The 13,722-nt window shown below is 48.3% G+C and overlaps 2 protein-coding genes across 2 annotated transcripts; one reads left to right on the forward strand and one right to left on the reverse strand.

The window, feature by feature from the left end:
* The first annotated feature begins 1,861 nt into the window (after positions 1-1,861).
* On the forward strand, positions 1,862-6,404 carry slc35g2a (solute carrier family 35 member G2a). Its single transcript, XM_067243552.1, has 2 exons — positions 1,862-2,188; positions 4,323-6,404. Exon 2 carries the CDS (start codon positions 4,355-4,357, stop codon positions 5,723-5,725), a length of 1,371 nt encoding a protein of 456 aa, XP_067099653.1. The 5' UTR covers positions 1,862-2,188; positions 4,323-4,354; the 3' UTR covers positions 5,726-6,404.
* A 929-nt stretch (positions 6,405-7,333) lies between these two features.
* LOC136949457 (pentraxin-related protein PTX3-like) lies at positions 7,334-9,186 on the reverse strand. The gene is made up of 2 exons (XM_067243750.1): positions 8,850-9,186; positions 7,334-8,288 (listed from the first exon to the last, which is right to left on the reverse strand). Exons 1-2 carry the CDS (start codon positions 9,013-9,015, stop codon positions 7,603-7,605), a joined length of 852 nt encoding a protein of 283 aa, XP_067099851.1. The 5' UTR covers positions 9,016-9,186; the 3' UTR covers positions 7,334-7,602.
* Between the last annotated feature and the right edge of the window lie 4,536 nt (positions 9,187-13,722).

The following is a 13,722-nucleotide window of genomic DNA, read 5'->3' on the forward strand; positions in this document are numbered from 1 at the left end:
TGTTATTGCTTCCACCTGTGTCTTGTTTGGTTTTGTATTTAAGTTCCTGTTTTGGTCCAGACTTTGTCAGTTGTTGTATCGTTAAAGATCTGTTTGTGAGTGTCCCCGCCGTGGTCCTGGTCCTGTTTTGTACAGTAAAGTTTTGTGTTCAGCGATTCTGCCTCCTCATCTCCTTTGCACCTGGATCCTCCCCACACCACCTCTCGTGACAGCATGTGTGTGTGAACATTGAGAACTAAGAATGAGAGAGATTGGAAAATAAAGAGATTGTAGAGATATCCTTGGAGATTATTCTGTTTTCTACAGAGGCCATAGCTCTGCTAGCATGAGTACTGATTTAACCCCATGTTCTCTATCCTCTAGTAGGACTCTTACATCGGACCTGTGTGTGATTGTGTGTGTAGATTAAGTTTCCTCAGCACAGGAAACGGCTTTAGAAAAATGATTGTCAGGCTCTGTTTCCCTGGAAGCTCTTACATGTTCTGCTTCTTGCCTATAATTCATTTGTCAGCAGGGAGAGAGATGAGAAAGTACCTCCCTGCCCACCCTACCCATCCCCCCTCCACACACGTCTGCTCTTTCTCACACATGCGCCAGCTCCAGCAAACATTTCTCTTTCTCGCCCAAAATGGTCCTCTTCTCTCATTCGCCTCTCCTGTCTGTTCCCCTACTCTCTCCTTCTCACTCTCCACCCTCCGCTGGCTCTCCCGTCTCCTACAGTCTCGTTCCTGCTAATTCCGGACAAACTCGTCCGTTTGTCTCTTAAACTCATACCGCTAAATCTGGCACATAGTTTCAACACTGCCCCAAATAGCTCAGTCCAAAAAAAGTCCTCTCGGTTGTTACCATGGAAACCGTGAACAATTTTCACTCTTGGGAACACACACACACACACAAATGACTAATGACTTGAATCCACAGCGAAACATAGTAAAGGTGCCACAGAAGCAGAGATCCAGAGGTAATTTCAGTTCACTGGACAAAGAAGGAGTATTTAAAAATGGAGGGATACAGTAGGGAGTAGGAGAAAGGAGGATGTCCAGATGGAGGGATGAGAAGTAAGAGAAAGGAGGAAAAACGGATGTACGGAGGAGGTGCAGGGAGACGCGGGACGAGCGGTAGAAGAACGAAGAATGAATGGATGAAATGATGGGAGATAGAGGACAGGAAAGGAGGTCTACCTCCCATAGGCTCATTGATAGAAGAGAGACAGCACCTCGAGACAAGTCTGCAACATTTGGATACAACTAAGGTCTCTCCATCACTGTCTCCATCTTCCTTTCTCTCTCATCTACAAACTCTGTCCCTCTCCCATTCCATGTCTTGCTCTGCGAAGCTCTGTTACATTACTTTCAAATGGGGTTAAACTAATGACATCTTACTCTCTCTTACTGTCTTGCAATTTCTCTCTATACCCCCCCCCCCTTCTCTCTCTCCGTCTCTATTCCCTCCTTCTCTCATTTCCCCTCCCTTGGGCTCCACTGATCAAAGACTTGGCCAGTCCAAGGGACAACAGCCCCTCATTGTGACTCAACAACTGGCTGCTCGGGAAGGTTAAACGCTGCTCAAACAAAACAATACACAGAATGTAGCATAACAATCATTTACACCAGCAAATGCAACTATGGAGACAGAGAGGAAAGGCAGGTATTCCCAAGATAGGAGACATCAAATGTACATGTGGGACACTCTCTTTCTCTTTCTCATACACACACACATACACACACTGTGACAGTTACTGGCCAATGATCATTGGTGCTGATGGTGCACGGTGTTTTTCTTCGTACGCATGCTCAGACACAATGAGTAAGTCTCTCCCCTCCTCTCCTTCTCTCCCTCCCTTCAACCCTCCCTCATTCCCTCTTCCGCCCTCCGCAAGGCTGACAAGGAGCGTCGCACCAGTGATGTGTGAATGAGAGGTTCTGGTCTGGACTGGTTAAAGACGGTTTCTGGCACCGACAAGCTGGACACTGAAGCGAGGACAAGTGAACGAGCGCCACAGGGGAGAAGACTTGAGCCAGGGCGCGTGGTCCCCGAGGAGAAGTGGACTGTCGCAGACAGACAGGCATGAAGAAATGATGGCTAATTTCTAATCGACCGACGGCAGATTAATGTGCTCGGCAAACGATTGGAGTTTGCGCTGAGAGAGTCTTATTCCGGTGGGGGTTTTCTTCTTGCGAAAGAGCAGGTGAGAAGCGTACTCGGTGCCGGCAGGGTATGACGGTAGTTGGTCCGTTATCATTGCAGGTGTCGAACTTGTCAGGGTAAAACATGAGCTAATTTTCTGGGTAAAACAATAGCTTGTGATTATAGGTAACACTAAACTCACTAGATATGTGCTGTAGGCTATTTGGCCCACTTGTGTGTGTGACCTTTGATTTGTCACTGTTCATTTGATCTGAGCCAGAACAACTGCGGTCGCATGAGGTTCTTGCCTGCGTGGCGGGTACGCGCCTCTCCGTACCATTCATAAATTAAGCACAGGCGGGCTATGTTTTCTACAAGGAGGTTAGACTGCCGGTTACAGTCGATCTATATTTACTCTTCGCCTGCAGTTGGTTGATGTGTGTAGGCCCTATGTGCGCGTGTGTTCATCAGCTGGCGTCACCGAAAGAGACCGATATAACCTTGACATTACACACACGCGGTTAGTAACAGGATGACGCGAGTGCAGCGTCCCACAGCGTCTGTTTACCGTCTTGTCCGAAATGGTCTGACACCTCAGAATGAGATGAGAGGAACGTGGCCGTTAACGTTGGCGCCGCTCCATCCCGTTTTTAAACAATAGGTTCAGTGGCTGAGGATCAGAACATTAGCGGGAGACAGTAGCGGGATTCTGTTCTAAAGCGACACGACAGCATGGGTATACAGTGGTCTACATGGGATACATTTATAATGCTGTGAGCCTTTCTGAACCAGGAGTGTTTCTCAGCGTGTCAGAGGCAGGCTGGGGTGAGGCAGCCAGTTGGGTTGTGTAAAGATGTGTCAGGCTGGCTGGAGGCATAGGGTTGAGGCAGACTGTAGGGTTGTGTTAAGATGTGTCAGAGGCTGGCTGGTGGCTGCAGGGTTGAGGCAGGCTGTAGGGTTCAGGTAGGCTGTAGAGGCAGGCTGTAGGGTTGTGTAGAGGTGTGTGGCTGGTCTCTTGGTGACAGCAGCATTGCAGCAACCAGTCTGAAGCAGTGGGGTGAATTACAACCAGACAAGAGTGAAGATCATCCAATCTCCAGCCCACACTCCCCCCACAGCAGGTCTCACCTGACTCCATCTAGCTCCCCCCAGAGAGAGATAGGAGGAGGGAAGAGGAGAGAGAGAGAAAAAGAGAAATACCTTCTTAGGATTTCATCAACACTGCTAATGTCTGGACATGCACTGTTTGTCTATGAGACAGTAACTATAAGACTTATATTATATAAATATAACTGTTGGAGAGTTTTTGTTCCAGCAACTATCCTGGTGAGCTTTCCAAGATAGGAGACATACAATTTACATGTATACAAGTATACATTGTATACAAATAAACAGATAGACAGGCAGAACAGCAGACAGGCAGACGAGGCAGGTCGGAGAAAGACAGGTCGATGCAGACAGATAGCCAGGCTGACAGATATACAGCCAGACCTACTTGCAGCTGCGGTCGAACCAGAATGAGTTTGATTTACTATATAAATACCAGGGCTCTGTCAGAGCAGCTGCCCTAATGGGGAGGGGAGAGAGAGGGATGGAAGTAATGAGAGGGATGGGAGGAGAAAACTAGCACGAGCGAGGGAGAAAAAAGGTGGAATGGGGAGGTGAGAAAGGATGGAGGGATAACCGTGAGGGATGGAAACAGAGGGAGGGGTTGGGAGGGTAGGGTTAAAGCTCATAGGGTCATAGGGTCAAGTCATGGGTCACTTTCGAACCCACCTGAGGTAGCTTGACTTGAAGGAGGTATACTGTATTGTGCCATTTCTTAAAACAGACATCTTTACAGAACATTGCTAGGATGCAGCCAGACCAATTACTTCCTGCCAACACAAGTAGTGGCCATGTAGTGAACTGACAATGCCAGCCTATGTTCCATTCAAAGCACTCATTACAACAATGTCAGTACTTTTTAGACGCAAGAAGACAACTTAATAGAGACACCTGAGAATCAGAATCGCTGGTGTAAATATCAAGCTTTAGAGATACAGTAGAAACAGAGGTTGCAGAGTTAGAGGCTGGATGGATGGTTGTATAAACCACACCGTGTGTGTGTGTGACTCCTCTCTCTCTCTCTCTCTCTCTCTCTCTCTCTCTCTCTCTCTCTCTCTCTCTCTCTCTCTCTTCTCTCGCCCCCACAGGTGTGTGTGTGTGTCTGTTCTGAGGTGTAACCATGGAGTCCACCCACCTCCTGGGAAGTTCTAAGAAGCGAGTGAAGATTCACCCTCACACTGTCACTGCCAAGTACGCCACACAGGCGCCCTTCTCCCCCAAGCCCGGCGTCCACACACACTTCCCCCAGCCTGGGGACGAGGGCTACGATGACGCACCCTCCTTTGAAGACTTCGGCTCCTTCCTGGAGGAAAGCTCGGACAGGAAGAAGCTGACCGAGGGCAGGAAGTGGCCTTGTCGGACTCTGTTTGGGGGCAAGGACAAAAGCAAAGACGCGTCCCACAAGCCCACGGTGGTGGGGATGGAGGGGGGAGATGGGGGGGTGAAGGGCACCGGGAGGGGGGTGGGAGAGCAGCTGGCGAGCTTTGGCCAAGCGTCCGTGTCAGCGTCGCGGCTGACATGGGTGGGTGTGCTGGCAGCGGCGGCGGCTAACGGCTGCGTGATGGTTCTGACCCGCCTGGCGGCAGAACGCTTCGGCCTGGGCCCCCTGTTTCTCCTCTTGGTACGGTCCGTGCTCCAGCTGCTCTCCCTGGCCGTACCACTACAGCAGGGGGAGCATCCCCTGGGCCCTGAGGGCTTCCGTCTCCGCGTGGCCCTGTTTGGCTTTGCCTACTCCCTCTCCCTTTGCTGTACCTACTCCTCCTTGTCCTTCATCTCCCCCGACGATGCCACAGTATTCTGGCGCCTGGCAACCACTGCCCTATCAGCGACGCTGGCCTTCCTGCTCCTGGAGGAGAGGCTGGGATTGGCCGATGGGGCGGCGGTGGCGGCGGGGGTGTGTGGGCTGGGGCTGGCGCTGGTCCCAGACGCGGGCGAGACCGGGTTGGGGGCGCCGGAGCGATTGGGATCCAGCGAGGTGCCTGTCATGTTTTGGAGGAGTGCGTTTGGCTGGTCGCTGTCAGCAATGGCAGGGTTGTGGATGGCCCTGGCACTAGTCGGGTACCGCTCGCTCAAAGAGCGGGTCAGTGTCAGCACAGCCCTGTTCGCCATCAGCTGGACCAGCTGTGTGTCGGCGGGGGGCTCCATGGTCCTGCTCCAGGAGGGGATGGTCTGGCACTCGGGGGCCCTGGCGTGGTGCCTTCTCCTGGGGCTGTGTGTCTGTGCCGTGGGGGGGTTCCTGGGGGTCACCCACGCCCTCTCCCGGATACACCCTGCCCTGGTGTCCGCCTCTCAGAGCATCGAGATCCCTGTGGCGATGGTGCTACAGTTTGCTGTGCTGCTGTGGGAGCCAACCGTCTGTGAGATAATAGGGGGCGTGGTAGTGACGGCGAGCGTGGGTTGGCTGGTGGCAATGAAGCTCCTCCCCTCTCGCACCACTGGGAGGAGACAGAGGGAGGAGTACGAGGAAATTCTGGACTCACCCATCAAATAAACCACACTTGTTTTTCTCTCTCTTTCTCTCTCTTTCTCTCTCTTTCTCCCTCTTTCTCTCTCTTTCTCTCTCTTTCTCTCTCTCTCGCTCTCTCTCTCTGATGCTCTGTCTCTCCCTCTGTCACACCCACACCCTCTCAATCCCCTCCTCTTCTCCCTCTTTCTCTATCTCTCTCATTCTCTCTCCCTCTGTGTCCTAAGAGACGCTATTTAATGCTGGGTTAGGTGTGGAGTCTGAGAGAGCAGTGTGTATATATTGTGATGGATTGGAAAATATCAATGACAGATGTATTTATTTTGTATTGTTGTTGTTGCTGTTGGAAAAGTGCCAATCTTCTTGTCCTGTGTGTTACAGTAGTGATGTGAAGTGACATTAAAGTCTTAATGGTGTGCCCCGCTGCCCTCTCTCTCTAACTCTCTTTCACTCTCTCACTCCCTCTCTCTTTCTGCTGCCACTTTCACTCCCACGCCGTCTTAACGACACACTCAAGTGCCAGATATTTCAGACTTCGCGTGGCTTGTGTATTTATGTGTGTGTGTGTGGGGGGATGTTGGCTGTGTATCACAGGATGAAGTGTCCTTCTGAGCCTGTTGAGGGTTGGCCAGACCAATCAATGGCATTTACAGTATCTGGCTGTTAGCATGGAGAGGGTGGGGGGAGATAGACAAAGAGAGAGAAGGAAAAGGGGGAGAGAGAATTAGCTTGGGGGGTGGGGGGAGAGGGAGAGGGGGGAGAAAGAGGGAGAGAGGAAGGGAGAGGGGAGAACAAATGATCCTGTGTGGGTGGGCGGATAAGTGTGGGAGAGAGACAAGGATGATGAGACAGATGGAGAGGAAGAAGAGATAGAGAGAGGGAAGGGGAGTGAGAGAGAGAGAGAGAGAGAGAGAGAGAGAGAGAGAGAGAGAGAGAGAGAGAGAAGAGAGAGAGAGGAGGAAGGGGAGTGTGTTTGGCCAGCAGCCTGATAGAAGCTCTAATGGCAGAGGAAGCTGTGATTAAGACTAATAACTGCCTATCACACACCAAAAAATTGGCAGCCTCTCCTCTTTGCTCCTCTCCACTCTTTACTCCTGTCACATCCTTTCTCCATTTCTGTCCATGTTTATCATGAACCTGGTGACATTAAAAAAAACTGGTCAAGGTAAAGTTTTTCTTTCAAACATGTCTGAGATCTGGTGTGCAGTGCACCACCCAGCTGCTAATTTATGTGGAAAAATAAAGGCACAAACACATACACACACACACACACACATTGCCATGATCATAAACCTTTCATTAGTGAACATGTGTGAGTGATGTCAGTATAGCCCTGATTAACACACACACACACACACAGCCACATGCACACGCACACATTTACATTTAGTCATTTAGCAGACGCTCTTATCCAGAGCGACTTACAGTAAGTACAGGGACATTCCCCCGAGGCAAGTAGGGTGAAGTGCCTTGCCCAAGGACACAACGTCAGTTGGCATGACCGGGAATCGAACTGGCAACCTTCGGATTACTAGCCCGATTCCCTAACCGCTCTGCCACCTGACTCCCTCACACACATGCACACACACACATGCCGAAGGGAGGGAAGAGGGAGGGACTTTTTCCAGAGACTAATTAACATGTTTTGAAGAGTCTTTATTCATTATATCCACATAAAAACATATAGCTGCAGTCCTCAAACTCACAGAAATAATACAAACTTCCAGAACAATATAAACAGTATTTTCTATAATATACTCCTACAGTTTCCAGATGTTTCTGCCAATGTATAAAAGATGGTATGATATGTGCAAGTGGTACCTGGGGTAGGCCCAAATACAGATCCCAGAACAGGTTGAAATCCTTTCATCACCAGCCCATCTCTTCTCCTCTTCTCCTCTTTCTCATGATCCTCTCTTTTTCCTGTTCCCTCCTCCCTCCATCTCTTCTTCCGTAAGCAAACTCAGTTGTACCTGCACCTTCTGAAGCTCCTTTGCGATGGTAACCAGGGCCCTCTCTAGCATCATCACGTCGGTTGAAGATGTCACATCCTGTTCCTTCAGGCTTGATGGGACAGGCTTCCCTGCTAATCCCGCCCCCAAACCTCCGGGCTTCATTGCTAGTTGTCCTGTTCCCTTAAGCCCCTCCCCCAAACCAGGAACCATCCCACCATTCCCAGGCCCCATTGGCCATTGCCCCCCTGTCTCTTCACCTCTCTGCTTCTCGGCCTCCAGCCTGCCAAGCAGGGCGTTCTGCTCCTGGCTGCTCTGCAGGAGTTGCTGCAGTGTTGCATTGATCCTCCTCTCCCTCTGCTCTCCCTCGGCACTGAGCTCCACTAGGCCTTGCTGCAGCCTCAGCCTCACCTGCTCCGCCTCACCCCGGCACACTGACTCCAGGGTGGGAACACACTGCTGGCAGGTCCCTGTCGTCAGCCGGTCCACCTTGGCTGTGAGGGAAGCCATCCCTCCGCAGCAGTCGTCCAGGGCTTCCAGCAACATGTTCTGCCTCATGTGGGAGTCCTCCAGGGCAATGAACAGCTTATCCCAGCGGGTTAACTCTGCAGCCTGGCATGGTGTTTCTGTTGACTCCTCTGGAGGGACAAAGAACCAGGGAACCAGTCACTCAGGACTGGAACAGACAGAGAACCAAAGACTAAAGATAAAAACAGATGACCACAGAACCACGCACAGAGGAACAGAACAGATAGAGAACACCAGAACTTGTTCTGGTGTTCAGGCTCTATCTGCCTGTTTTGTTCTTCTGTATCTTACAGAAGAACAAAACAGGCAGAAAACCACAAAACCAGATAATGAGTTCCGGAACAAACCAAGAACCGGCTGCCTCATCAACATATAGCGAACACCAACAACACTAGAGAACATGAATCCAGACAGCCATGACAGTGTGTTCTCTGTTGACAGGTTAGGAGATCTGGAAATGAAGTTGCGGTTCATTTTATGCGTGAATTTGTTCATTAATTCTAGATTCAAGGGGAAGACAGAAGGGAATTAGTTAATTAATTATAGATTCAAGTCAAAGACAGGACACTCAATAACAAGTGAAAGAGATGAGGAGGTTGGAAGACAAAGAATGAGGTTAACGAGAAGAATAGAGAGGGAAAACGAATTAACCAAAAGCGGGAGAAACTGACCTCTCTGTTGCTCCTGTGTGATCTCGTTGTCGTAGTGATCGGTGTAGTTTACCTCGTACTCTTCCCTGGTCACACACAGCGACACACACATCCAGCAGAGCACACACACCAGACGGCAGACCCAGCACACACACATACTGATGCTCCAGAGTGTGTGTGTGTGCATGGAACTGAACAAAAAAAAACAAAAAAGGGAAAGTTTCTCTTTGTTCCTGAATTTTTCTTTGGTCCTAAATATTGTGTCGCACAAGCACTATATCTTCTCTTTTTCTCACTTTCTTCCTGTCTCTTTCTACTCTCCCTTCTCTCTCTTTCTCTCTGTTCTCCCTCCTGGTCTGTGAAGTTAACCAGACTGAACCCATAGCAGCTATGCGTACTGTTATAGCCCTGCCACCAGGGAAGGATGGGGAGGGAGGGGGAGTAGAGCTTCAATAGAGGCAGCATGTCAAACCCAACCTCCTGGAGGACGAGGGGGAGGGACAGGGGGAGGAGGGCGCAGAGTTGGAAGGTGGGAAGGAGAGGGGGAGAGAGAGGGGGAAAGGGGAAGGAGCAGGAGAGGAAAGGACATGACAGCTACAAGCCCTGGAAATAAAGAACAGTGCACAAGACACACACACAGACAGACACACACAGACACACACACATGTTCTTGTGTATCTGGTACTCAGGTATGCTTAGGTGAAGGGCCCCTCTGTCTCTGTTGTGTCTGTTACTCAGTCTTGGGTACAGATACCTGATGTCAGGCCTCTATGTGGAAGTGTGCTGGAGGGTCAGACAACAGAGCTGGTTGGGGTCAGGGCCAGAGGAGGCCCCCACCCCTGGGTCTGCCGGTGGCAGGTTTAGTGCAGGATGCGGCACCAACTGCGCAGGGAACAAGAAATGGGGGATGGGCAGTCAGTTTGTCGTCACTAAGTAATTCAACAGATCTGTCAGCACTGTATGTGTGCACGTCGCATGTTTTCCACATCAACTCTTCCTCTCTTCATCTGTCTCCCCTGATAGCTTCCCGTTGATGTGCCTTTGGGTCACACTGATCATGGCAGGGACAAGCAGAAACACACACACACACACACACACACAGGGATAGGCACAGGCACACATGTACGCGCACACACACAGACAAACACACACACACAGGAGAAAGCATATTTATCACCAGACACCAGACGCTCTTTAACACCCCCACCTGCAGACCACACCCATGTCTGGGCCAGACACACTTCTGTCTCTCAGCACTGATCCCACCCAGAAACAGGGAGGGAGATATGGAAAGAGAGAGAAGGAGGGAGAAAGGTATATAATGGATAGGGGCAGGGGGAGATAGAAAGAGAGAGTGGGAGGGAGGGAGAAAATTAAGAAATAATTTTAAAAAAAGGGCAGTGACGACACAGACACAGAGCTAAATATAGAAATAACACATGAATTCAACACAACACAACTTAACTTGGTGAATAAACCACAGACTAATTGTACTAAGCTCAGCCCAGTTGCTGGTCAGTTAATGAGCCAGTGTTGTTTTGTGGGGTGTTCACTCCTCTGTGGCCATGCTGTACTGGACAGTATTATAAAATTGCTATAACATACTGTGTATACATGAACACTAAAGCACAGCGAGACACATTAAAGTAATGTCCCGTCAAGGGATAGGCCCCTGAACCATTATTACAGGAGGAGGATGTTAAATAGACAAATATCAGAGATGTCATTATTATTTCTGTACAGGGTTATTCAGACGGATGCCCTTCCCGTCACACACACACCAGAGGGGTGTTCCATCAACGTCGATTAAGGAAAAACAAGACTTATTTTGCCAAGTCTCGCTTACTTCAGCGAGAGTTCCGTTCCATATTGACTTATATACTCTTTGGTCAGGCTAAAAGTCGAGCTAAACTAAAATGTGTTGCAAATAATGTCAAACAGGCAGAAACAGAATGTCAAAAGACAGTTCCGTGGAGTAAATTCCTGCGCGCGAAGCATTCGGAAACATAAGTGCAGACTTTTTGAAGTGCAGACATGAATGAATTTACTTGTTTACTTTACCTCCAAAGAATGTATTAATTGAAATAAACAAGTTAAGAAATAATGTCACGTGAAATGTTTTCAAAAGCCATTGGTTAATTGACATTAAATAAGGCCTTAGAAACTAAGCAGAGCGTCTAGACAATTACAATCAATGATGGCGTATCCGTTCTTTTAACCCTAACCCTGTGGATGAAGGTGCTCATATTATACAAAGAGCTACAGTGAGTGTAGCCAAGCCTTGAACACTGTTCAGTCTGTCTGCATCTCTGTGCAATAACACTTATTTCAGTGAATCCCCATTTTAGTCGTGGTTATCTTTCCCTTTTATATTAAAGCTCAGCATTTAGCCTATCAGTTTATAAATGTGTTACAAAAGTTATTTTGAAGTAATTTATTAATTTAGTTGAAGATAAAAAGAAGAAAAAAACATTATTAGCCCACATTAAGTGCAATTAACCATGGCCTTCTTCAGTGTTTTGAATTTTATCTTACAATTTCCGTTTGCTGCCACGTTCTTTTTTGGGCTATTATTCTCAATCTCCTGTTGAAAATATTGGCCATAGGCTACTGTCAGAACGGTTTCAGACAACTCATCAAATTACGCTAATTATCAGTAGGCCTAACTGCATATAGTCATGTTAAGTAGATTTGGTAGGCCTACAATTTACGTATTTTAACGGTCGTAATGGTTTGACAAGTTGTCTCCCTTGCCGTGTTGCGGCAACATTTTCGGGGACAACTCCCAAAAAACTAAAAAAACAGTTTACGCTGCTGAAAATGAAAACACCACTCTGCTGGTTTACGCTTTGCTTTTTGTGACATAACTACTCTTTTCGATGATCGCCTGATCTGGGCTGCACAGTCTAAGCTTATGGAGGTCTAGCTTGAATTAGCGTTGCCTGTTAGTGGAACGGAACGTTAGTGGAACGGCTTGAGGCTTAAGTTTAAGTTGATGTTTACTCAAGTGAGACTTATTCGTGTTAGCGCGACTTGCGTTAGCGACGTTGATGGAACACCCCCCAGGACTCCCCAACTGCTTCCCTGGACCCTCGTCCCACCCTAAAGCTGCTCCTTGTTCCAGGTGTCCCGGTATCCCTGTCTTTGACCTCTGACCCCGTGGTGACAGACAGGCACCGTAATCCTCAGACAGGACACATCAACATGACAGACGTCCATAAACCTATCTGTATCTGCGATGACTGATCCAGAAGCTTCTCACTTCCTGTCTGACTGCCAGGGGCTGAGGATATCACATGCCGAGGCTGTCTGGAGGACAGAATGATCCAGCTACCAGGCATTACAGAAAAAGACAGAGCATAATACTAGGAAGTTGTCAGACAACAAATGATATGACATAGGATTCTAATAAAGTAGAAAAAGAAGACGATTTTATTACATTTACATTTAGCAGACGCTCTTATCCAGAGCGACTTACAGTAAGTACAGGGACATTCCCCCCGAGGCAAGTAGGGTGAAGTGCCTTGCCCAAGGACACAACGTAATTTGACACAGCCAGGAATCGAACTGGCAACCTTCAGATTCCCTAACCGCTCAGCTACCTGACTATTACGTAGTCATGCGAGGTGAACACATACACATACAGTGTGTTGGTGACACCAACACACACACAGTACAACTTGTAGGACTAGTACAAGTACGACTTGTCCTACTGATTGTGATGAATACAAATTGTAAATCCTTCAATTTCTCCCACGGCTGCCAACTCTGAATCTGACTCTGTCACAGCAGAACCGGGGGATACTGTATGCGCATGTGTGAATGTGTGTGTATGGAGAGATAACCCATTGTTATGCTTGGCCCAGAGTAGTGGACCTGAAACACATTCTATAATTAACTGTTACTGGAGAAAGAACACATTAGAGACTTTTACAGTGGGACTTTTACATCCCTGTAGACTGTGTGTGTGTGTTTGTTGTTGCACAATCTGACCTCAACGGATGTAAAAAGAAAGCTTTGTGTCTTTCCATGCAGGGCATCATTGGTAGACACACAGCAGAGAAATATATCAACATCTGGACACAAAGACCTTCAGCCAGCTTCACACTGGGAAGCTTGGGGGAACGTGTGTGTGTGTGTGTGTGTGGGGGGGGGGGGGTTGGGGGTAGAGTGAGAGATTGTGTGTGTGTGACAAAGATTATGTTTGAGAACATGGAACATGCAAGAGACCCTGTCAAGCCTGTTGACTGCCTCCCAGTCCCCTGTTCCCATGGCAACAGGTTACCGCATGGAAAATGACCTCAGACTGCAGGGAAAAAATTGGGGTGCAGGGGCTCACAAACACACACTTAAGAAAACATACAACCTTACACAGACAGGATGTACAAACACACATCTCACCCATTAGTGTTTCTTCTAAGATTTTAATTGCTTTATCAACATACATTTACAAACACACAAACTTAAGACTACATCAGTGTATTTACCTTGATGTTTGAATGGTTCTATGAACACACACACACACACACAAACCCACATATTGGCACAGTTAATTTATCATTTAACAACTTAACACACACACAAACCCACATATTGGCACAGTTAATTTATCATTTAACAACTTATAATATGTTTATCATCAGTTGCTACACCATTAATAAGGATTTCTAGTCAAACGTTGAAGTTGACTGGTTTAGATAGACTCAGATTGATAGACTGACAGACAGCTTGTCACAAACAGAGTTAATTAACTCTCAGACACCATCAGATTCCACACACACAGACATAAGAGCGAGGGTGCTGTTCCCTATCAGCAGAAGGACTGGCCTGGTCCTTAGGGCCAGCCGTCCTGTGTGTTCTAGATGTTTCCCTGTTCCAACACACCAATCGGAGT

Source organism: Osmerus mordax, chromosome 9 (genome assembly GCF_038355195.1).
Source record: "Osmerus mordax isolate fOsmMor3 chromosome 9, fOsmMor3.pri, whole genome shotgun sequence".
NCBI lineage: Eukaryota > Metazoa > Chordata > Actinopteri > Osmeriformes > Osmeridae > Osmerus > Osmerus mordax.

Excerpts from the sequence above, each read along its gene's own strand:
- slc35g2a (XM_067243552.1), top strand. The coding sequence starts at position 4,355 with ATGGAGTCCACCCACCTCCTGGGAAGTTCTAAGAAGCGAGTGAAGATT.
- LOC136949457 (XM_067243750.1), bottom strand. The coding sequence starts at position 9,015 with ATGCACACACACACACTCTGGAGCATCAGTATGTGTGTGTGCTGGGTC. Across the intron at positions 8,289-8,849 it reads CACACAGGAGCAACAGAGAG|AGGAGTCAACAGAAACACCA; the intron begins GTCAGTTTCTCC and ends TTGTCCCTCCAG.